Source organism: Sciurus carolinensis, chromosome X (assembly GCF_902686445.1).
Source record: "Sciurus carolinensis chromosome X, mSciCar1.2, whole genome shotgun sequence".
Lineage (NCBI taxonomy): Eukaryota > Metazoa > Chordata > Mammalia > Rodentia > Sciuridae > Sciurus > Sciurus carolinensis.
This window is the reverse complement of record NC_062232.1, coordinates 12,448,536-12,474,765: the sequence shown is the minus strand read 5'-3', so window position 1 is coordinate 12,474,765 and position 26,230 is coordinate 12,448,536. Positions and strand designations below refer to the sequence as shown.

At 39.8% G+C, this 26,230-nt stretch overlaps 1 protein-coding gene across 1 annotated transcript in view; it reads right to left on the bottom strand.

The window, feature by feature from the left end:
- The window catches only part of Txlng (taxilin gamma), a 50,905-nt gene extending 28,948 nt beyond the window's left edge, over nucleotides 1–21,957 (bottom strand). Inside the window, exon 1 of the mRNA XM_047535665.1 lies at nucleotides 21,824–21,957. Coding sequence (XP_047391621.1) covers nucleotides 21,824–21,925 — 102 coding nt within the window. The 5' untranslated portion in view covers nucleotides 21,926–21,957. The remainder of the gene's footprint in view (nucleotides 1–21,823) is intronic.
- Nucleotides 21,958–26,230: the final 4,273 nt, after the last annotated feature.

Below are 26,230 nucleotides of genomic sequence, written 5' to 3'. Positions count from 1 at the left end.
TGCTAAGCAACTCAGTGAGACCCTGTCTCTAAATAAAATACAAAATAGGGCTGGGGATGTGACTTAGTGGTCAAGTGCCCCTGAGTTCAATCCAAGGTTCAAAAAAAATACCATTTAGTTATAAATCTGAAGTTATTTCCCTATAAAAATTCATCATTTAAAAATAACCAGCACCTTCACTGATATGAAATTGTCTCCAAGTCAATGAACATTAATTATTCTGGTCTTATTCTCAAAGAGACAGGATGGCAGGGATGACTAGCTAGCCACCCACCAAAAGATAACTCCTACACCATCCTCTGGAGCTGGCACTATGAGACACATACCCAGCCACTCACCATTTAGGTAGGGCTCCTGCGTGAAACTCCCACCAATAGAATGTGAACAGAAGCAATGACTGTCACTTCTGCAACTTGACTTTCATTCTCAGAAGCACAGGTTCTTTTTCTACCATCCCTCCTTCCCTTCTCTGCTGAATGCATGTCTCCAGGATGGTACAGGATGGCAGAGACAAAAAATAAAAGCAGCCTGGGCCCCTAAATCCCATATAGGAAGGTCAAACTCCCTGCAAAGAAAACCTATACTGGACTAATAGGTGAACAAACAATAAACTTCTCTCATGTTAAGCCATAGGAAAAAAAAATTTTTGGTACTGCTGATTGAACCCAGAGGTGCCCAACCAAAGAGCCACATTCCTAGCCTTTGAGACAGTGAGACCGAGTCTTGCTAAGTTGCTGAGGTTGGCTTTGAACTTGTGATCCTCCTGCCTCAGACTCCCAAGTTGCCGGGATTACAGGCATGCACCACCACACCCTGCAAACCATAGAAATTTTGAGGCTGGCCAGGTGTGGTGGTGTGCACCTATAATCCCAGTTACTTGGGAGGTTGAGACAGAAGGATCACAAGTTTAAGGCCAGCCTGGGCAACTTAGTAAGATCCTGTCTTAAAATTAAAATAAAAAAGGAGTGAGGTGTGGTGGCAGTGGCGCACACCTGTAATCCCAGAAGCTCAAGGGACTGAGGCAGGAGAATCACAAGTTCAAGACTAGCCTCAGCAACTTAGTGACACCTTAAGGTTTTTTCCCCTTGAATCAGTTATTTTACTTCATTCTCTATTCTATCATATTATCAACAATATTTACTTATGTGGACTTTCCCCTTGTTAGCACTGCTTGGTCATATGATGTGGCACAATGTTTCTGTACATTTCCTCTCTGAATGAGAGTGAGAGTTTCTTCCTTTCAGAATAATACCACTGAAGTAGATGGTATCTAATATCCACCTCTTACCAAAGCTGGACAAAAGTTACTTTCAAAAATTAACAAGGGGGCTGGGGAGATAGCTCAGTCAGTAGAGTGCTTGCCTTGCAAGCACAAGGCCCTGGGTTTGATCCCCAGCACCCAAAAAAAAAAAAAATTAATGAGAGGGCCGGGGTTGTGGTTCAGTGGTAGAGTGCTTGCCCAGCACGTGTGAAGCACTGGGTTCAATCCTCAGCACCACATAAGAATAAACAAATAAAATATAGGTATTTTGTCCATCTACAACTAAAAATATTTCTAAAAATTAATGAGAGCAGAGATTTGTTATTTCAAGTTGTAACATATCTAAAGTAAGAACTAAAAATTATTTAAAGTATTAGAGTAGAAGGTGATGGAGAGAAGGGAGGGGTCAAGAAAACTAAAACCTGATCTTTCCTAGTCTGATGAATCAAGTTCTATGCTTTTGGAAGAACAAATTGGCACCATCAATTGAAAAGCTCTTTGGCAAATGGATACCTTCTAACCCAGTTAACTCTACTCCCAGGATTCTACCCAAGTGTGTACATCCGTGCACCCGAAGGCCAAGAATGTTTAAAGCAACACTATTCATAATGGCCCTAAGATGGAATCAACCCACATTTCTATCAACAGAAGAATAGATAAATTGTAGTATATTCACACTATCCAGCAATAAGAATGAGATACAGTACCACACAAGTCTCACAGACCTGAACTCGTAAGAAGAGTACCAGAAGAGTTCATACTCTAGAAAGTCACTTACGTATAAGAAAATGTATAAAAACAGGCCAACCTAATCAATAGCACTAGAAATCAGGGGAAGATACCATCAGGGGTAGGGCCTTCTGGGTGCTTGGTAATATTCCATTTCTCAATCTCGCTGGGAAAACACACATGTTCAGATGTTCACTTTATGAAAGTTCATTAAGAAGCCCAAATATTTCTGAATTGTATGCTTTTCTGAATATATGAATTGCAATTTACACACTGGTCAAGAGTACTACTGCCTATTTTTTAACTGGGTTGTTATTTTACTATTGGGTTGTGAGAGTTCTTTATGTAACTAGTCTCTTCTCAGATATACGATTGGCAAATATTTTCTCCAATTACTGATTTCCCATCCCCTCAGAAAAAAGGCACAACATATTCACCTATCTCAAAATGTCTTAAAATTTAATTAAAAGTTCCTCTTGCTATCAGATTAAAGGCATATAAAGTTAGTTACTATTACCATATGTAGAATAAAGACAGTTTTTAAAGTCTTGAGAAAGGCCAAAAACAATCACCTAATTTGAAATTATACCTGGTGGTATTTAGCATAAGGATATTAATCAACACTGCACTAACATCACACCTCATGTTTTCCTTCTAACTTAATGTCACCATTTCCTGTTTGTACTTAATATTTCTTACTGTTTAGTTTTTCCAGACAGTCCTTCTACCTCTGAACTCCTCTCACACATTATAGAAAACACCAGTATTATTATTTTATCATTAAAGCAAACAATATCACATTTCCCTTCCTTCCTATGCAACTAATTTTCATGCAGCAGTACTTTGATATTTTTCACATTTGCTAATGAAAGGCTTTGGCTCTATAAAATCTTTATTTTTGAATGAGCCCAGTTCTAGCTGGGCTTGATTCAAACCATAGTGTACAAATATGCTTGAAATAGCAGGCCCCAGCCAGGCATGGTGGTACACACCTGTAATCACAGCAACTGTGAAGTCCCAGGCAGGAGAATCAAGTTCAAGGCCAGTCTGGAAAACTTAGCAAGATCCTGTCTCAAAATAAAAAGGACTGGGGATGTGACTCAGTGGTAAAGGACCCTTCAGTTCAACTGCTACTATCAAAAGAAGAAGAAGAAAGAAAGGAAGAAGGAAAGAAAGAATGAAGGAGGGAAGGAAGGAAGGAAGGAAGGAAGGAAGGAAGGAAGGGAGGGAGGGAGGGAGGGAGGGAAAAAAGAAAAGAGAGAGAAAGGAAGGAAGGGAGAGAAGGAAAGGAAGAAAGGGAGGGAGGGATGGAGGAAGAAAGAAAGAGTGGGCTCCAATTTTTCTAATGCAAGGACTATTCATTTTTAATCTACTTGAGATCCTGTCCTAGGCTACAGGATATGAAGCAAATTTTTAGGTCAAAAACTTCATTATGTGTACAAGGAATCAAATGCATTCTGCTGTCATGTATAAATAAATTGAACAAATAAAAAATGTATTTAAATTACAAATGGTTTCTCAGCCCTTATCTCTTCAGAGAATTCTGTATCATATGGCCAATAAAATTTTCTCCTGTCCTCCCTCTCCAATATCCATTTTATATGCTTTTTCTTCAGTATAGTCTCATATTGACAGTAGCAGTAGTAGCTAACATTTGTGCAACAAATGCCACATACAGACACCACTGTAAGTTCTTTCCTACATTAGCTAATTTAATTCTCACAATGCCACAAAGTAGGTACTATTATGATCTCCATTTCACAAACAAACTGGCAACGTAAAGTGTATGGCCAAAGGTCATAGTAAATTGTAGGGCAAAGATCTGAACCCTGGCAATTTAAGCTTCCAAGTTCACACTCCTAACCACAACAATCTACTGCTTCATAACTACCCTCTGTCTACTTCTGTATAAACATCCTTGCCCTGGCTCAGCCATCTTACTGAAGTCTATTTAAAAACAGGGAGAGATGCTTCCAAAATATGCATATAAGAACATATAACAAAATAGTATGTGTCATATATTTTATACACATACACAGGAAAAATGTTGGAAGGAAATATATCTAAATAATAGTGGTTATTTTAAATGGTATAATTTTACGGGTGGTACTTCTTTTTGCTTCACTGTATTTTCTAGTTTTATTGCAATTAATTTTTATTATGTCTATAATAAAAAAATCCAAAAAGAAAACTACTTGGACTAATAACAGGCCACTTGGAAAGCATCACAGAACATATCTTGTGTACAATTTATTGACAATTCTAAGCACATGGATAAAAATTAACCTTTTTTTTCAGTACTGAGGATTGAATGCAGGGTGTCACATATATCCTAGACAAGCACTACCACTGAGATACCCCTGCAGTCTTTTTTTTTTATTTCGAGACAAGGTCTCTAAGCTGCCCATGCTGGCCTTCAACTTGTGTTCCTTCTGCTTTAACTTCCCCAGTGGTTGGGATTACAGGTCTGTGCCACTGCTTTTGGCTCTGAAATTAATTTTCTATTATCATAAATGGATACCCAAATGCAATAAAAAATGCTAAGACCTACAACGTCCCCCAAACAGGCAAAGGACATAAAGCAAGAATTCATAAAAACAAAATACAAACAACTTATAAACACGCCAAATTTTACTCAAAATAAGAGAAATGCAATTTAAAATTATATCATTTTTCATACACACACACACACAGACACACCAAAAAAAAAAAAACTTGGATGACATAGGCAAGGGTATGGGACTCTCAAGCATTCCTGGTGGGAGGAAAAGTTGGCTTAACCACTTAAGGAGTCCAGTAGGGGAGGGACTGTCTGGGAAAAGGCACAAGGGAAGGTTCTACATGGGTAAGGATCCATATCTCCAAGGTTGTGTAGGTTACAGAACTGCATGCATTTGTAAAACTCAGCACTCATACACTTAAAATGCCTTCTAGGTAAAGAGACAGACAGATGGATAACTGAAAAAGTACAGTAGAACGTCAATGGTAGAATCTGGGTGGTGGCAAAATGGATAATTACTGTTAAATTCTTTCAACTTTGGCTGTATGTCTGAAATCTTTTCATAATAATATGTTGTGGAAAAATCATCAAACCACCTATGCTTTGACAAAATAAAGTTGCTTCTTACCAATTTTTCCTACAGATTAGCCAATACACTTGTGAAGGGATATAAGGATATTTATGCAGCATTATTTGTGGTAGCAAAAAATCAGAAATACCCTGTCAGTTAATAATGGACTCGCTGAGTAAATTGAGGTATATCCATCTAATGGAGTACTATAGCATCTGTTAAAATAAGAATGATGCACTTGTGGAATACTGATGTATAAAGACAGGTTGGAAAGGAAAAAAGAAAAATATATACCATCATTTTTGGGTGGGGGATGCTATATAAATTAATGAGCAAAGAAACACACAGAATCTCCTGCAGGCTACACAGAGAAAGATACTACTACTGGAGAGCAACTGCATGGGCGGACACCAGGAGAGGGAAGGACTTTCACAACATGCCTGTCTTTACCTTTTAAGTTAGGTACTACAGGTTACCTTTACAAGAGCTTTTAAATTTTTATTTATTTATTCTGTGGTACTAGGGGTTGAATCCAGAGCCTCACACATATCTAGTAAGCATTCTGCTACAGAGCTACATCTTTAACCTTTTTTTCTTAATTTTTTAAAAATTATCGGGGGCTGGGGATATAACTCAGTTGGTAGAGTGCTTACCTCATAAGCACAAGGCCCTGGGTTCAAATCCCCAGCACCACCCCCAAAAAAATTATCTTATATTTTATTAATTCATTTATTTTTATTTTATGTGGTGCTAAGGATCAAACCCAGTGTCTCACACATGCTAGGCAAGTGCTCTGTTACTGAGCTACAGGCCCAGCCTCCCCTTTTATAAATTTTTATTTTCAGACAGGGTCTCGCCAAGTTGCTGAAGCTGGCCTCGAACTTGCCATCCTCCTGCCTCAATCTCCCAAGTAGCTAGGATTATGGGTTAGCAACACCACAGTTCCCAGCAAGATGGATTTATAATAGAAACCTTTCATAAACTAAATCATGAAACAGGAACTATCAAATTTTCATGTTTATCAAGTCTGTACTTATGAGTAGTAGAAGCTTTAAAAACACTAGAGAGGGATGGGGTGTAGCTCAGTGGTAGAGCCCTTGCCTAGTATGTATGAGGCACTGGGTTCATATCTTAGCACCACATATAAATAAATTAATTAAAGGTCCATCAACAACTTAAAAAATACTTAAAAAAAGAACAACACTAGAGAAACACACCATTGTGTTGTGTTGACTGGAGCCTTCAACACACCCCCAGCCCAGCCACTACCGTCTGGTCAAAGGATACATTTCACAATCTTCCTTCCATTGTCTCCATACTTGGAGCTAAAATGACTCCCTACCTTACCAAGAAATGCCTTCAAAATGGGTAGCCACCAGTTTACCAACAATAAATTGTAAGAGCAAAGAATAACTATCATGGAAACTTTTGCAAATGAACATAAGGAAGGAAGTATTCTATTCATAGACTACTTGTAATAGCTTTTCTAAACTAAGATAGTATGGAAATTAAAAGACTACAGGTACTGGGCACAGTGGCACATGAATGTAATCCCAGCAGCTTTGGGAAGCTGATGAAGGCTTGCAAGTCCAAGGCCAGGCTCAGCAATTTAGCAAGGTTCTAAGTAATTTAGCAAGACCCTGTCTCAAAATAAAAAATAAATACATAAAAAGGGTTGGGAATGTGGCTCAGTGATAAATTGTTCCTGGGTTCAATTCCAGGTACCAAAAAAAAAAAAAAAAAAGGCCTTGGAAAATGAAAGAAATGAAAAGTCCAAAGTCTAACAGATCACCAATGTGGTTACAAAATGAATCTAAGAAATGAAATGTCTAAAAATATATAGCATGCTACATATACCAGTATACATTTAGGAAAAAAATTGGGAAATTACTGTAGAATTTTTAGCAGTGATTAACTCTGGGAGATTTAAGGAGGCAAGACAGGTCTAATTTTGGTGTAGGGATGTCTTTAAATAATTTGAAGTAATTATTTAAAGGATTGAGGGGTTTTTTTAAATTTGTGTTTTAGGATAAACTAAATTATCTCTAAAAACTCCTCCAACCCTGTTTCAAGTAATTTACCGTAACAGCTGTTAACTACTAACTGGGAAAGTAAAGACAAGAACATATGTGCAACCATATTTGCACTGCCTGGTGTGGGCCAGAGAAGGCAGAACCAGACCAGGAAATAGTGAAAAATTATCAAAAACAAAACTTATAATTCTCAGGTCATCAGCTACTGGTCTTATTATTATTTGGGGGTACCAAGGATTGAACTCAGGGGCACTCGACCACTGAACCATATCCCCAGCCCTATTTTGTACTTGTGTTCAGAAATAGGGTCTTACCTAGTTGCTTAGCACCTCAATTTTTAGCTGAGGTTAGATTTGAACTCTCAATCTTCCTGCCTCAGCCTCCCGAGACACTGGGATTACAGGCATGAACCACCACACCTGGCCTTATTATTTTTAATATGAACCTCCCTCCTAAACTCTTCCAGAATGTTGACAGTTTTTTACATTTCTAGTACAAAGTTTTATAAACAAACCTATTATGAAAATTACATTCTCATGTACTTAAATTAGAAAAATGACTAGCTTTATATGTCATTTAGAAGTCTATATAATAAAGCTATTTTAATCTTACAAAGAATTATTCTAGATAGTAAAGTTTTCCCTACAGTTAATACTTTATCAATCATCTATCGCAAAATCTTTTTAAACCATTTTGGATGGAAGTCTTTAAAATACTTATTACATAACTCAATGCATCCTTAAATAGTAGACTATTTTACCATGTTAGGACAAAGGAATTAAATGAAATTAAAGGGTTTTTATTTTTAACAGATAAAATGATACATTACTGAAAACTAGCATATAATTAGATTCTGGTGTACAAGTTTCTACAATATGCCTATATTCTTTAAGATAAATTCTTCATGTCTTAAAATATGAACACCCAAAGGTGAGATCTTATTAGTATTTCAGTCATGAAATACTTGTCTGAGACATCCTAATTATATAACACTGTTTTTAAAAGCAGACCATACAGACCCATTCATGGGAATTTGTTACTTTAAGAATGGTAACATTTCAAGTTTGTATAGGAAATAAATTATTTGCAGTATCTCCTAAAGCATGGGGGAGAGGACAAAATGGTACCTTATCTGTCTCACCCCCCCCCCGATATAACAAGACTGAAACACGAAAATGATAATCACAAAGAACTAGAAGAAATACTAAATAGCCAGGCACGGTGGTGCACACTGATAATCTCAGCTCCTCAGGAGGCTGAGGCAAGAAGGGAAGATCCCAAGGTTGAGGGCAGCCTTAGCAACTTAGTGTGGCTCTCACCAACCCAGCAAAACCCTGTCTCAAAATTAAAAATAAAAAGGGCTGGGGATGTTACTCAGTAGTAAAGCAATCCTGGGTTCAATACCAGTACCTAAATAAATAAATAAATATTTTAAATCAGCTTGGGTGTATAGCTCAGTGGTAGAATGCTTCCTATCATGTGGGAGGCCCTGGGTTCAATTCCCAAACTAAAATTTTTTCATGAACTTGGTATGGGGAGGTCCTCTCTAAAGAAAGCAATAATGTTGAAGAAATAAAAAAGGAGAGGAAAATCAATGGTAAATAATAACTGAAAACTTCAGACTAGCCCAAAGAGCACAGGAGTCCTTACAAATGAGACAGAGGCCCGATTTTCAAGGGTTTGTGAACAAGCAAGTCACAATTAAAGAACTAAAAATGCCCAATATAGAAAAACATTTTCAACTTTGCTCATAATGAAAGAAATATAAATTAAAATGCAAAGTAAGGTATCATCTTTTTCCTGCCAGATTTTTAAAAATACTTTTTTAGTTGTAGATCAACACAATACCTTTATTTTTTTTTAATGTGGTACTGAAGATCAAACTCAGTGCCTCACATGTGCTAGGCAAGCACTCTACCACTGAGTCACAACCCCAACTTTACCTGCCAGATTTTAAGGGAAATTAAAATAACAACATAGCTGGGAGTATCAACGCACACCTGTAATCCCAGCTACTAGAGAGGCTGAGGTAGAAGGATCACAAATTTGAGACCAGCCTTGGCATTTAGCAAGACCCTGAATCGAAAAATAAAAAAATGGCTAGGGATATAGCTGAATGGTCAAGTGCCCCTGGATTTAATCCCCAGTACTGAAAAAATAAATGAATAAATAAAAAGGACCACCACGAAGCAAACCCCAGTGTGGGCAAAAAGTCACTCAGTAAGCTCCTAGTGGAATCTAAATTGGTAAAGTGGGTTTTATAGAAGTATTTAACAATTTCTACCAATGTTTGACCACATACTCACTTTTGCCCAGCAATTCTACCACCTGGGAGTTTACTCCATAGATATTCTGATTTAAATGCAAAAAGTTATTCACCAAACTACTGCTTAGAACCATGAAAAATCTGGAAATGACCTAACTATCCACTAGTAGAAATCTGATTAAATAATGCTCATCCATAAAAGGCAGAACTATTCAGATATTCGAGAAAATAGGTTTGATCTTCAGGGCAAAAAAAAAAAAAAAAATCACCCTTTCCAAAAGAATTAGATTCCATGTCAATATGTACAGAGCTCCAACATACAAGTAGAAAAAAAGGCACACACAGCCAGTAGAAGATGAGCACATCAGTATAAATAAAAACAGGCAGGGGGTTGGGGGTAAGTAGCTCAGTGGTATATACGTGCTTAGCATGCATGAGGCCCTAGGTTCAAACGTCAGCAAGCATCCAAAAAAAGCACATTCATATATAAGCCAGTACATAGATAAAATTTTCCCTTAAGGATATGGCCCAAACTGTAAACTTTACAGTGTAAGCCTAGAAATTAGAAATGAAGGAAGATCATTTTTTACAATTCTTGGCTCAACTGTAATTTTTTATTTTGTGAATGTAATACTTTTATTAAAAACAAAAGACCATCTCAGTTGAGGTTTTGACATTATAGTATTATGCACGTTCATTATTCTACTACCACCTCAAGCCTGAAATCTGAAGATGGTAAGGTGTTATCTCATTCCATGTCATCTTTTCCCTTCACCTTGCTCTCTATGCCAGCAGAAAATATGACCAAGTCGACTTAGAGTAAGCAGAGTCAGATTCACTAATAACAGAGATACATAACTTGCCCAAGACTACACAACTGTTAGACCAAGATATGAACCCAGGAAGCTACAGCCATACCACCCTAAATACACAGGGTCTGATCTGAACCCAGTTACTCTGACTTTGCTCAAAGCTCTAGAAAAATTTTATCACAGTTACAAGAACCCCAAAGGGCCCATGGGTAATGCTAACATTAAGGACCATGGAATAAGTATAAAACATGGACTTCAAAAGGAGAGTTCAAAAACAATTGTAGATTAATTGGTAAGCAAGCTAGGCTCTTTTCCTCCAATGAACAAATAGAGAGTTAATCCATCACAGCTCTAAAGAAGACATTATCTTTGGGGAAAAGGTAGGCTCCCTATAAATTAGTCTACTGGCTGGGCACAGTGGCACATGACTATAATCCCACTAAGTTGCTTAGGGCCTCCAACTTGCCATCCTCCTGTCTCAGCCTCCTGAGTCACCGGGATTACAGGCATGAGCCACCACGCCTTGCACAAGACTAAGTTCTGAGAGAAAGAAAAAAGGAAAACATCACTAACTGCTGTGTACCAGATATTTGAAATACATTAATTTAGCCTTACAATTTCAAGATGGTGAGAGTATTGACGGTATGCAGATAAAGATACTAGGGAGCAGAGTAGGAAGTAAGAGGAAAAGACATTGAAATCTGTATTTATGGAGCCTTGCATGGACGTAGATGCTTCTACAGGGGATGTCCTAAAGAACCACATGTAAAGTTAAGAACAGGTGTTGAATAGGCCCAAGAAAAATCAGCCTATTCTCTAACAGAATAGCCTAAGGAAGGAGGGAGCAGGGAAAAGCAGACCCCACTTCTGAAAAAACCCAGGGGGCATGGGGACTAGGCAGTGGTTCTCAAAGTATTGTTGGTGGACTGTTCCAGGTAGTCTGCAAGATCAAAAATTATTTTCATAATAAGAAAATGTCATTTGTATTTTTTGGTGTTGAGAATTTCACTGACAGTGCAGAAGTTGTAATGAGAAAACATGCTGGCTCCTTAGAACAAATCATGGCAGTGGCCCTAAAGTACAACAGAAGTGCTGGTCTTCCTTACCACCATGTACTCACAGGGAAAAAAAAGTCATTTTCACTTTAAAATGCCTATGATTAAGCCATATAAAAGTATTAATTAGATCCAGGGGTGATGGAGCATGCCTGTAATCCCAGCAACTCAGGAGGATCACAAGTTTGAGGCCAGTCTCATCAACTCAGTGAGATCCTATCTCAAAATAAAAAATAAAAAGGGCTGGGGATGTAGATCAGTGGTAAAGTGCCCCTGGGTTTAATCTTCAGTACTACAGTACACACACACACACACACACACACACACACACACACAAATTAAACCTCAGTCCTTAAGTAGCCATGTTTTAGTTCTGTGTTAAGGAATAAAAGTACACACAAATTCTATTCTGGTGGTCTTTAGGAAAGGCCCAAGTGCAGTTGTTTGAATGGGGAGTACAACTAGCCACTCTTCACATAACATCTTATGCTTTTGTCATTGTGTTTTAAAGATAAACTATGGTTGTTTGTTCAGGCTTGGGCATTTGGCAGACATTTTCTCCAAAATATACAAAAAGAGCCTGTAACTTCAAGGCAAGCAACCAACAGTATTTGTTGCCAACAATAAAATTTTAGCTTTCGAGCAAAAAAAAAAAAAAAACCAAAAAACCAAACCCACCGATTTTTGAAAACCACGTTCTATGTTCCACCAAGTGCTTAACAACTTCCTTTCAAATCATTTTCATGGTAGTATGGATTGAACCCAGGCATGCTCTACCACTAAGCTACATTCCCTGTCCTTTTCATTTTATTTTGAGATAGGGTCTCACTAAGTTACTTAGGCTGGCCTTGAATTTATGATCCTCCTGCCTCAGCCTGCCACATCACTGGAACTACAGGCCTGCACCACCATGCCTGGTTAGCTTCTCAATTCTTAAAAACACTTTTCTGATGAAATCAGGAATGACTGATTAACTAATGCAATGTTTTTTTAATATTGTTTAACAAAATGTGTCAACATTTAGAAGATCAACACAATTCAGTAAACTAGTATTTTCCAAATGACTAATGAATATTACAAAATAATGCATGGGAAAAAAAGACCCATTGAATGTGCAAGGCAGGGCTTGGGGTGTAGCTCAGTGGTTGCACACATGCTTGGCATACATGAAGTCCCAGGTTCCATCCCCAGCAATACAAAATAAGGAATTGTGCAAGACAGACCCATCAAAGAATTTCCACAATTATGAAAAAAAACTATTACAATAATGCTCCCTGTTTTGACTACATATACACTTGAATCTAGATTGTCTTCATATACTTTAATTAAAATGGCACATTACAACAGATTAAATGCAGATGCAGATATGAGAATTCGACTGTCTTCTATCAGTCATTCATTAAAGAGAACTGCAAAACTGTAAAAGAACACCACTTTTATTTTGGAAAATTCGCTATATTATTAAAGTTACTTATGCTAACATGTATGGTAGGCAGTTTCTGTCACGGCTCCCAATGATCTCAATGATCCTCCTGGTATTCACAGTCTGGTATAATCGCTTTCCCTTGAGGGTGGTCTGAACTTAATAAATGACTTCTAGTGAAGAAAAAATTAGATGGGTGTGGTGACATATGCCTGTAAATTCCAGCCACTTGGGAAGCTGAGGCAGGAGGATCACAAATTCCAGGCCAGCTTGTGCAATATGGTGAGACCCTACCTCAAAAACAACAAAACAAAAAACAGAGAGAATTAGGCAAAAGTAAAGGGATATCACACACTTCTGTGATTATAAAATAAAAGACTGCGCCAGGTGCAGTGGTGCAGGCCTGTAATCCCAGCAACTCTAAGGCTGAGGTAGGAGGATCCTAAGTTCGAGGCCAACTGGGCAAACTTTGCAAGACCCCATCTCAAAATAAAAAATAAAAAAGTGCTGAGGATGTAGCTCAGGGGTAAAGTGCTCCTGGGTTCAATCTCAGTACCAAAAAAGAAAAGACTGTGACTTCCTCCTCTCTCATGCTGGCACTCTCCTTTGCTTCCTCTATTGAAGTCAGTTGCCATGTTTTGAGAGGCTTATGGAAAGGTCCATGTGGCAAAGAACCAAGGAAGGCCTCCAGCCAACAGCTCATGAGGAACTGAGGCCTCAGTCCAATAGACCACAAGGAACTGGATCCTGCCAACAACCACGAGTGAGCTAGGAAGTGGATACTTCCCAGTCAAGTCTTCAGATGACTGCAGTCCATGAGAGACCCTGAAGCAGAGAACCCGGGCAAGCCATACCCAGAATCCTGAGCCATGGAAAGAAACTCTAAGATCATAAATGTTTCAAGCCACTAAGCTTTGGGGTGATTTGTTACATAGTAATAGATAACTTGTAACAATATCAGTTCCTTTGAAACATGAATAACAATTTTGAATTTTTTGACTTAATTTCTAAAATGGTAAACATTATTAGGTTTAGCCCACAGGAACACAAGTTCCTCAGGATTCTCAGGTGTGTAAAATGATCCCCAAACCAAAAAGTTTGGGAGTTGCTATCCTGGTTGTGGTGGGAACAGGGATAGAGAAACTAGAAGATCAGCTCAAACCATGACCACAGAGGGATGTCCTCTTCCTGACAGTAATAACCAGGCAGCTCCATCCCTAGGGAATATGCCCTAGGATCACTGTAAACTTTAAGTCAGAGAACAGGAAGAAGAGCAACGCCTCCTTCTTGCTCAACTATATTTAACAAACAGGCCTCCTTTTCTCATTTTTGTCAAGTGACAGGTGTACCAATCAGTGTAATCTAAACAGGTGGTGAGGGAGAACTGGTATCAACATTCTCCTTCACCTACATTGCTCTGGCTCACTCAGAAGCCCCTGTAACAATGCTTTATATACTTCCTCTAGCCACAAAACTATCTTCTAGGTAAGTATGATAGCCTCAGCAGTCAGGTAATTTTAAGTACTGTACTATGTCCCATTGTCATAGACCCAAGACAGAGAAATTAGAGACTGAATTTTCATCTTTCTCTGTAACATTCCAAAGATTTGATCTTCCCCAAGTTATGTTAAAAATAAGTGTGCCAGGTGTGGTGGTGCATGCCTGTAATCCCAGCTACTCAGGAGGCTGGGGCAGGAGGATTCCAAGTATGAATCCAGCCTGGACAACTTAGAAAGACCCTGTCTTAAAAAAAAAATTAAAAAAAAAAAATTAGCCAGGTGTGGTGGCACATGTCTATAATCCCAGTGGCTGAGGAGGCTGAGACAGGAGGATTGCAAATTCAAGGTCAACCTCAGCAACTTAGAGAGGTCCTAAGCAACTTAGTGAGACCATGTCTCAAAATAAAAAATAAAAAGGGTTGGGGATGTAGCTCAATGGTAAATCGCCCCTGGGTTAAATCCTCAGTACTCCCCCAAAAATAAAAAATAAATTTTTAAAAAATTGAAATGGCTGTGGAGGTAGCTCAGTGGTAGCGCACCTCTGGAGTTCAATCCACAGTACCACAAAAATAAAAATAAAAACCACTGAATGGTATACTTTCAGTGGATCAATTGTATGATATATAAATTATTTCTCAAAAAAGTTGTTACTACAAAAATAAACAAATGAGTAAAGCCAATACAATGATGGGAGTTCTGAGGAGGGACCTAAATTGGAGGCAAGATAAGTTCTAGTGGTCCCAAAACTGTTGGCAGCAAAAGGGTCCAGAATCATCATCAAAAGGATCCAAAAGCATGGAAGGAAGCATTAACAGGTAAATGAGAAGAAAAGAGGAGCAAATCGGTACTAAACCAAGGGATGAGGGAACCCAATTTCCTCCACTAGTGAAGAAGGCAAGAAGGAGCAACAGTCTGGAAAAGGTCTAGTCAGGACACAGCTTTTTGATCCTCATGATCTCTCTGGTAGTAGTAGGTGCTAATACTGTGTGTGTTTGCTGGTAATATCTATATTAGACTGCATACATCATTTGCCTTTTAATAAGAAGATGACTGCATTAACTTCACATTTAACCTCTGTGGCTATTTCTTTTCTAAAAATTAAGAGTGCTGGACTCTGAGAATTGAGAAATCACTCTGTAGTTCTAAAATTGTAATTCAATGATTCTCAGTGATCTAGAAGATAGCTGTTTTAGTCCAAAATACCTACCCTGACAGCAAAAGGAGGCAGAAATCCAAAGATTTTAATGCCCAAAGCCACTGCCATATGCTTGGGCCTGACCTATTTTGCAGAGGGGCAGGGGTTAAGTCACACAATTAGCATCTTCAAGCCACAGACTCCTAGATATAAAATGGTCCTCTACTTGTATGGGTTACCTAAATGGAACATCCTTGTTCCAATTGTATGAAGTCACCCTTCTCCAGCACCACATGTACCAATCCCAATGCATGTTTGAAACAAACACCAAGCCTTCTTTTTACTTATTCTATTTACCAAGACCACTTCAATTCTTTGTTAACGCCATGCTGTATAGACTTCAGAGAAGTTAAAAAGGGTCTCTTGATCTTTCAATTTATCCAAATTACACTTGGAGGTACCTTTGCAGGGAGTTACCTACAAAGCAGATCTTGTAAATCATATATCTTAAGGTCATCGTAGGGTCTAAGTGAACAAAAGGTATGAAGCCTATAAGGTTCAAATTTTCCCTGGTCTCTGGATCACAACAGACTTTCCATACCCCCAATCACCCAACCCCACCTTCATAATCGGTTTTCATTTACCAAAATCTTACTTGTTTTACTTACCACAAAGTTTTGCCCATATGAACATTTTTGACCTTTACTATCTTCAAGAAATGTGTTGGGCTAGGGACACAGATCAGTGGCAGAACACTTGCCTATCGCACAGGAGGCCCCGAGTTCTATCCCCAGCACCATTAAGAAAAAGAGTGGGGGCTGGGCTTGTGGCTCAATGGTAGAGCACTTGCCTAGTATACATGAGGCCCTGGGTTTGATCCCTCAGCATAAAAATAAAAGGTATTGTGTCCACCTACAACTAAAACAAAAAAAGTGTGAAGAGAGCACAAGATATATGGAATATGGATGATGCCTACAGAGCTCGAAGAACCCAAACTTTAAAATGTATCACTTACCACCACCTGTGTGACCACCGGGATATACAGTTGCTACATTCTATAGTTGCAAGAAGATTAGACATAATGAATATATACTACTACTGCACAGAAGATCTGTTATATTGTAATACAGATATTTTACAAGACTTTTTTACTTTTAATATGGCCCACATTTCAGACCAAAAGATTCTTTTAAAGACATGTTCATCTAGGGGCTGGGGTTGTAGCTCAGTGGTAAAGCATCTGCCTAGCACATGTGAGACACTGGGTGCAATCCTCAGCACCACATAAAAATAAATAAAGTTATCTACAACTAAAATAATTTTTTAAAAATGTCAATTAAACTACTAGCATATTTTCTCACAGAGTCATTCTACCTTGACCTTTCTAAGAGTAGAGAAAGAATAAAAATGAAAAAGTGGTGGTTTTGCAAGTAAACACTACCCATAGCAGACTATAAGGGTGGGAAGTGAAGGATAAAGAAGGTCATTCTGGGGACACTTTGGAAATGAAACATAGAATACAAATCAACAGGGGCTGGGGTGCTTAGCTCAGTGGTAGAAGGCTTGCCAACAGGTATATGGACCTGGGTTCAATCCCCAGCACCGCCCAAAAGAGAAAATACAAATCAACACTCAAAGCAATAAAAGCTAATAAAATTATTTTAATAGTACAGAAAAACATCATTGGTCATTTTATTTATCTTTTTCTTCAAGCAATAAAATTTAAGTGGTTATAAGTGCCAAAAGAATTTCAACTAGTAAGTAAATTAAATCATAAAAATACACTCTCTGGGTCTGAATGGATCTTAAAGGTCACTGACCTATTTTTAACTTCTTCTGGAAATGTCCCACCTGGAAAAACTTTTAAATGTATCTAATTCTCAATGCTGATGAGTACTACATTAAACTTGGACTAGGGGTGTGGCTCAGTGGTACAGCACTTGCCTAGCATGTGCAAGGCCCTGAGTTCCATTCCCAGCATCACCAACAAATAAATAAATAACTTCTATAATAAACACTTGTATACATTACACATTTTTTGTTTGTTTTTGTGGTGCTGGGGATGGAACCCAGGGCCTCATGGAAGTTAGTTAAGCAATCTACCACTGAGTCACATCACCAGTTGTACTTCACAAATTTTAAACATGGATACATTCATTATATTAACTAAATGTTATTCATGCTCATGTTAGAACTTAACAAAAAGGAAATCGGGAAGGAGTCAGGAAGGAAAAGAGGAGGCAAAGGGATTTCTTGGGGCTCTTAGATTTAAAACTTACTAGGTAAGCAGAAAATTCCCGTGCAGTAGGGGTCATCCACTACACTATCAATTACACAATTATATATCAACTCTAGGCAAACTTCACTGACTATAAGCTATTATAGTCAGATAAGCAAATCTGCTTTGGGCTGAGTCTCAAATGCCTTATCTATACCCAGAGTACCACCTACTCTGCCAGAGTTAGGCACATTTAAATTGCCTAACAGTGCATGAAACAAATGAAATTTGAGCAAATTTCTTTCCTTTGAAATATAAGTCTGAAAAGTATAAAATCTGAACAGCATATCTATTTAAAAGAAACCTCTTATACTGAATCCTGTAAAGAATCCCACAAAAGGGGCTAGGGATTTAGGGCAGTGATAGAGTAATTGCTCAGCATGTACGACACCCTCGGTTCAATCCCCAGCAGGGGAGGGGGAAGACAAAGAAATCCCATAAAAGCAAATCATACACACCATTTTATGTTATCTGTATTTGACATACAGTTTCCTAAATAAAACTTCTCTAGTCAAGACCGATATAAATGACAAAAAAATCTTCCAATAACATAACAAATAAATATGACATTATTACAATACAGAAATGTTTTATTAATAGAGACTGTGCTATATCTGGTCTCTTTGCTTTTCCCGTTAGATTTCCATAAAAAATGAAATTTACCAAAGCATGACCATACAGTTAAAAACAATATTGTAAATAGAAGGTTACTTTACTTCTTATTACTTAGTATCTGTGCCAGAAAAGTGGAAGTTCATCAAGCTGACAAACGGGGAAAGAAAAACAAGATTAATAAAATGTTTTCTTCCTACCTCATATTCTTATCCAACCTCCTCATTATGTTTACCATAGAGAGATTATAGGAACAGGGAAGAATACAAAGGTTAAAGATGAATTCACAAAATTAATAGCACCTTGAAAGATACCTTTTATACACGCTCCCCTCCAAACTGTGCAAAATTCTATGTGCCCTGCACTGTGCCAAATGTCACATCAACTCTTATTATTCACAAAAAGGGCGCTGGGGTGTGGATCCATGGTACAGTGCTTGCCTAGCCTGTATTGGGGGAAAAAAAGGTGACTTATTCTTCACAAAAATCTTAATGTGGTAGGTGTTAGCATCATCCCCACTTTAGAGACAATACAAATGAGACTTAAAAGATTGAGCAACCTGCCCAAGGTTGCACAGCTAGTAAGTGGCAGAGAGCCAAGAGTCTTGACTCTAAAATCCATACTATTTACCCACTACTATACTACTCATTACTGTAGTGCAGATGAAAGGGTACTGGGTTCCAGACTCGGCTTTACCCCTTGGGCAAATCACTTGACCTCACTGAGCAGTTTGTCATCAGTAAATGAGGGCAATGACAGCTGCCCAGCCCTTTCCACAGCACCTGAGTGATACTCAAAGAGTTAATGTGGTGCTGGGTATGGTGGCACACGCCTGTAATCCCAGATACTCAGGAGACTGAGACGAGAGGATCACAAGTTCAAGGCCAGCCTGAGCAACTTGAGATCCTTTCTTGAAATTAAAAAAAATAAACGAATAAGAATTAAAAAATAAAAAGGGTTGGGGACATAGCTCAGTGGTACAATGCCCCTGGTTTCAATCCCCAGAACTGCAAAAAAAATAATAATAATTAAAAAATAATAAGTAAAAAAATAAATAAAATGCCTGCAATGCTCAATAATGTACACTCATTTTTTTAGACCAATGCGCTGCCCAATATAACTTTATTTGATGGATTTATTCTAGATCTGCTCTGATACAGTAGCCACTAGCCACACTGGCTACTGGAATGCCTGAAATTTGACTAGTATGACTGAGGAACACAATTTTGAATTTTATTTAACAAATGTAAATAGTCACATGTGGCTAGTGGCTACCATACCAGCATAGTTTAAGACAATTCCTCAATAAACCCCTAGTTATTTCAACAGATCATTCAAATAGATATAGTTATGAAACAATGCCAAAATTAACTGCCCAGTGCAAGAGTGACTAGGTACTTGAACCCAGCAGTTCAAGGCCAGTCTAGCAGCCCCAAACTGACCCCACCACCACCAAAAATGAGTAGGTAAAGGGTTCAAACAACCAGGAATAAACAAAGCCCATCTCCAATTTTCCTCATTTCAAGTCCCATAATGTGACCAAATAATGGCAAAACAGTCATTTTTCTTTTAATTTCTTCAGCGTTTTAAAAACTCAATTCATTAAACATCATTTCTGCTTCCTGAAAAAGAGGGTAGAGGTCAAGTCAGAATTAAGGAATATTTTCCCAAGTTAGTGACCTACAGAAAAATTTTTAAAAGGATCATAAGGAGTAACCAAAAATGAGTTTTGCAGACAAAAAGTATTCACCCATTTTTTATAAAAATTAGTATTTAACCGTGATTTCAATTCCATGTTATAGTCAGTTGAAAAACCGAAAAGGAGAGTTTCCCAGAAAAGCATGAGCAAAGAGAAGGACTACAAAATAAACTAAAATAAGAGCAGAAATACATGACTTTTGGTATCCAGCTGTTAACCAGAACTCAGTACCTCAGAGTCATTACCTCCTATCTTTGTCGTTTAAAACGCTAGCTGATTGAGCCTCAGTTCCTAATTCAATGACTTTTTGTCCTTAACCCAGTGGTATAAAAGGGTACTTATGTCCTCAATTGCAGTGGCTTTTTATCAGAGTTATCCCCTGGGAACCTATGAAATCAAACACTGAGACTGGTTTCCCACCCTCGGGGAATAAGTCAAGTGTCCAAAGTGACAGCGTAGAATCCCTAAAGTACATTGAATCCACAGCTTCTTTCTCAATCCTACAAGCCAAGCACTGGATCTTTCTTTTGGAATACAAAGAGAGAAGAAATTGAGAAGTAGTAACACCCTCACGCAAAGACATGAAAATACCTGACTTTAGAAAACAGGCCCCAAAAAGCCAATCCTCCACACTGCTCAAATGTAAACCGGACCTTTGTTCTCCCTTTTGAAGTTCATGAATCGCATTAGAAAAATATTATTACGAAATTTCATAGAGGAGTGATTTTTAAGATTAGTCAAATACATAATTATGTCATATTAAATAGCCCTGAGTGATCAAGCAGGACGTCCAACAAGTTAAACGTTTCAATATGTTCACCTGCAAAGAAAAAGAGACGGGGTTTCAACCTTCCCAGCCCCATTCCACGCAATTCTCTGTTCCTGGGTCCTGAAAGCCCTGTACCCTATTCGTTGTGCAATGTTTTTCAAACTCCACCCACTAAGCTCCAGAACAAGTGGAATTCTCCCATTCTGAAAGAGGTCTAGATTTTCTTGTATCCAGGGAGACATTGAAAACTCCTTGACGTGAGTCAAGTAAGGCAAGAACGGTCCAGCCTGTCTCCCGGATTAAAAAAGACCGAAGGCCAGGGTCAGGGAAGCGCTCAAGTTTCCGCTTACCAAATTAAAAAAAAAGAAAAGAAAAGAGAAAAAAAAAGAAGAAAAAAAGAAAGCAGGTGGGGGGTGAGTGAATAGCAGGACTGGGAAGACGATGCTTGCTCCCAACTCTGCAGGACCTAGGTCCTCTAGCATCACCTCCCCATTTTTGGTCCCACGTGCGGTCGCCAGGCCGGTGGTGCACAGGGGCTAGCCCCGTGCCCGAGGTCCCAGGGACCAGGCGCCCCCCTACCCAAGCCCCGCGGTGCTCACCGCCCGCCCGCCCGCGCAGTGGCGGGGAGCGCAGGGGGGCGGGGGAAGGGGGGCGAAGCGCAGCCCCGGCTCCCGCGCGGTTATCTTACTGCGCAACAGCCTCGCCTGAGCGGCCCGAGAACACCCCGCAGCGCGCCCCTGCGCACCTGCCGGACGCAAAGAGGGCGAGCCCGCAACCACACAGAGCCCCCGGACGGCGGCGCCCAGAGATAGAAGCACCGTGACCGCAAGGGATGGGAGAGAAAACACCTGGCGTTCGGGGCCGTGAGGTGCCGGCCGCACGTGGCTGTCACACCTGGCGCGCCCCCGCCTCACACCCCTTCCCCCTCAGACCCGGGTGAACGCTGCCCTCCCTCATCCCCCCCGCTGCGCGTCCCCAAACCCCGACCAACGTCTCTTCCCACCCCATCCATCCCGGTCCCACCCCCCCACCTGCTCCCACTGTCGTCACCCCCAGGAGGGAAAAAAGCCGGATGTTCGTCCCATGGCTAAAGGTAACCCGGGAGAGTGAAGCGGTGAACCCCTCAAAATAACCGAACATCCCCCTGGCCCATCAACAACGAGGGCGTCCCCCTGACTGACCTTCTGCCGCGGGCTACGTCGCCGTCCGCCCCGTCCGGCCTCAACAGCCTCCTCCGCGCCGCCGCCTCTTCCCCGCGCTGCCTCCTCTAACCGCGTCGCCATGAGGTGACGGCAGCAGCCAAACAAGCGGCCCGACAAGGGGCACGGAACCTCGCAGGGCCTTGCGCCCCGCCCCCGAACGCCACGGCCAATTGCCGCGTGGGAAGCTTGCCACGTGACCGGAGGAGGTTGGCCCCCGAGGGAAAGCGGTGAGATGGGGGTGGGGTGCATTAAAGCCTGGGCTGGGCTTCTGCAAGGGCCGAAGGGCGGACGGAGGCCGCGCGCGACTGCGCGGACTAGAAAAGGGACTCCGCAGCCCACTACGAGCCTTAGCAGGCTGCGCGGCCACGGCTGTCAGGCCTGGATCGCGATTGGAGCATAATGCGGTGTTCTGAGAAGAGCGGAACGCCCACTGTGCTGCGCGTGCAGCCTACTGGGACTTGTAGTTTCTAGGGGCAAGGTCTCGGTACCGGAAAGTGTTCCTTATTATCCTACAGGAAAAGTTTTAAAATATTTCAGTGTTTGAGAAGGGACAGAATCAGGGACACCTGGTTGTGTTTTTCATTTTGTTGCTGTTCTTCGGAATTGAGCACGACGATTTGGGGATAAAAGGGATACTTGGCAATTTTCAAGGCGGGAGACGTAATGGCTTCAGAATTAAAGGCTTCAGGCTCGGATATTTTCTGCGAGCCCAGCCCCTTCACCAGAGTTCTCACCACGGTTTACTGTTGGTGTCGGGGCCGCGTCCTATACACCTTGACTGAACCGCCCCTGCTTCTAGCATAGTTCCTGTACTTCGTTGCAGCTTAATTCGTGTTGAACGCCTCCTGCTTTCTCCGCCATTCGTTTCGTTACTTAATTTTTCAACCGACTCGGTTTGCTGAATCAGTCATTTTTCTTGATATGATGAGGGGGATGTACCTCAGGAACATTCCGTTTCCCTCTGATGGAACCAGGTTTCCAATACCTGAGCTGAAAGTCACTGATCATCATGAAATCCTGACATATTGTCTCAAATAATTCCTTATGAAAATTTGCGTAAATCCTATGCCATTGTTTATTAGAGTTGAACACAAGACAGTGGAAACAGGCATCAAATTTTCAATAACATGCATGAGAGTAAATTAAATATTGGGGAAATTCCATCCGTTAATTCAATTTCTTTTTTAATTTGAAATAAGTACCATTATTTCATTTGAAGGGCAGAGCACCTCAGTGCAGCTTTGAGATTTCAAAACGAAAGCATAGTTTCAGACATAGGTGACAGCTGAAAATGAACCCATACCCAGACTATATAAAGCTATGGTCTCAGGCACCATGTCTCATCTTCTTAAAGGAAAAAGCCCCAGTGAGAAACAGAATAAATTATCAGCAGTGCAATTCTTCAGAGAATTGAGTGTCAAATGCACTGTAGTTAAATTACAGTACAATAGAATACCAGGTAGTTACTAAAATTATAAGCATTATTTAAAACAGCCTTAGAACGCTGGGCAGGCTAGCACATGACTGTAATCTCAGTTACCCTGGAGGCTGAGGTAGGAGGACAGCAGGTTCGAGGCCAGTCTCAGCAAGGTAGCAAGGCCCTAAGCAATTTAGTGAGACCCTGTCTCAAAATAAAAATTTTAAAAAGGACTGGGGATACGACTCAGTGGTAAAGTGCCTCTGGGTTCAATTCCCAGTATCAAAAAGAAAAAAAGAAAACAATACATAAGGAAGTAATTAGAGAGACCAGGTATATACACAAAGTATCATTTTCTGTAGTCCCTATAGTCATGGTTAAATTATTTTAAGTATTTTATGAGTGCAGAGATTTATGGACTCTATCAGATTTGGGAAAACATTTTGCATACTGTAAGCAAGATATTTTTCAGTTTTCACACATCATTTTGTTACACCTTTCTGAGTAGTGTTGTCCTGGAATCAGCCTTTCCAATATGTTAGAGACGTATTGTCTGCTGCATTTTGCACAGGCTTTCTCTTTTCATCTGTGGTAAATAGTACTTATGAGTTATTCCTTTTTATTATCTACTGTGTAAGACAAGAATATTTCATTCTCAAAGAATTCAGTCTTTAGGGGTTGGGGATATAGCTCAGTTGGTAGAGTGCCTGCCTCGCATGCACAAGGCCCTGGGTTCAATCCCCAGCACCAAAAAACAAACAAACAACCAAAAAAAAAAAAACAAGAATTCAATCTTTAATTTATATATATATTTTAATATATATATTATATATATTATGTATATATAAAACCTATGCCAGTGACCTCAAGTCTTAAGCAAAATGAAAAGTTTCTCATTGTATTTATTTACACACATCCTCATCTCAGAAGGGATTTGGATTTGGGGTGAATCACATACATAATATGCTATAACATACTGTATTGATAGAAATTCTGCCATATATATAATGTGTAAACATACAGATAAATGATACTAAAATGAAAGAATAGGAAAAGGTGAGGTCATAGTGAGTTGAATCCATAAAACACATGCTAAACATCTTTGTTCCTTGCATTCCTTCCACAAAAGCCTGAGTCAGGTGTGGTGGTACAACCCTGTAATCTCAGAAACTTGGGAGGCTGAGGCAAGAGGATCACAAGTTCAAGGCCAGCCTCAGCAACTTAGTAAGACCTCCGTCTCAAAAAGTGAGAAAGGACTGGGGATGTAGCTCAGAGGTAAAGCACCCCTGGGTTCAATCCCTAGTACCAAAAAAAAAAAAAAAAGTCTTATACACAAGCGGGAGGTGAGCCAAATTTTTATTTTGAGCTTCTCAACAGCTGAGAAAGAGGAAAACAAAATTTACAGATTGATTCACAACATCACAAAATAAAAACAAACTGGTTGCTCAAGAGGAACACAGCTATAACTGGTCCTGCCAGAAATGTGAATTTTAGAAGACTATTTCTCAAACATCTGTAACATACATTTTGATGGTTTATCAATCTGTTCACAAGTTCTTCCAATTTCTAAAGGTGCAATGTGAGTCTCTTGCTCTCTTGAATATGGGCAGGACTTGATTTTCCTTCTAAAGAATATTCTGGGAGAAATGATATGTATCTTCCAAAGCTGTCTGAAAGAATAGTTACTACCTGGTTCTGTAGTCTTAGATCACTCTCTTTCCCAGGTCAGACTGTCAGACTAACCTGATTTTTGATAGACCCATTTTTCCTTTTTTTGGTGGGGGGAGGGTACTGGAGATTGAACTCAAGGGCACTGGACCACTGGACCACTGAGCCATATCCCCAGCCCTATTTTGTGTTTTATTTACAGACAGGGTCTACTGAGTTGCTTAACCCCTTGCTTTTGCTGAGACTGGCTTTGAACTTACAATCCTCCTGCCTTAGCCTTAGCCTTAGCCTGGGATTACAGGCACGTGCCACCTTGCCCGACCTATTTTTCTTTAGTTTTTTTTTTTTTTTGAGGACTTAATCATTTAATCCAGGGGCACTTTACCACTGAGCTACATCCCCAGCCCTTTTTTATTTTTTGTTTTGAGACAAGGTCCTGCTAATTTTCTTTAGACTTTTTATCTCAAGTGCCTTAAGAGAGATTAGGCAGTCTGTCAAACCTTAGCCCAAGACTTTGTAAAGCACTTTGTTTATCTATGCTGGGATCTATGGTTGGGGTTACATTATAGGTCTTGAAAGGCTACCATTTTTTAAAAATTTCCAAGTCTTTAAGAGGAACCATGTCCTGTCCACACTTATTATTCTCACCTTTGCTCCAGGAAGTATTTATTATTTGTTAAGTATTGCCCTTGCCAGTAGGGTAAAGGCCACAAGAACAACAGTTCCTTATTGGGTAAGGGGTATTCTCTCCAGGCTTCCTAAGGGCTGTGGATATAGGTCTGAATATGGGTCCATATGTTCAAATGTTTTCTAAAGTCTTGAGCAAGCAGGCACAAAATTATTTGTGTAATTAAAAACCCAGGATGCCCCAGCTCTCTGGCCTTTTAGATGATCCAACCATCATTTTAACAAAATACAAGACACTCTAGGGTTGAGGATGTGGCTCAGTGGTTAAGCACCCCTGGGATCAAGCCCCACTACCCCCTGCCCAAAATACAAGGCACTCAAGAGAGACTCACCAATATTACAGAGACAGGATTCTGTGGTCTTTTTGGCCAGTATTGGGACAAATGGAAACCACAGAAATGAAAACTGGACACAGGAGCATTAGGACCATTCTAAACCTTTAGTTTAGAATATTATCCCAAAGAGAACAGGCTTCAAACTTTCTAGGCTCTTATATGGTATTAATGCAAAGGTGACATACCTTGAATGTCACCAGTTTCACCAATATGAGCCCATTTCTGATGCCCAGTATACTGGCTAACAAGCTATCTATTTCACGAATGAAAACCCATTTC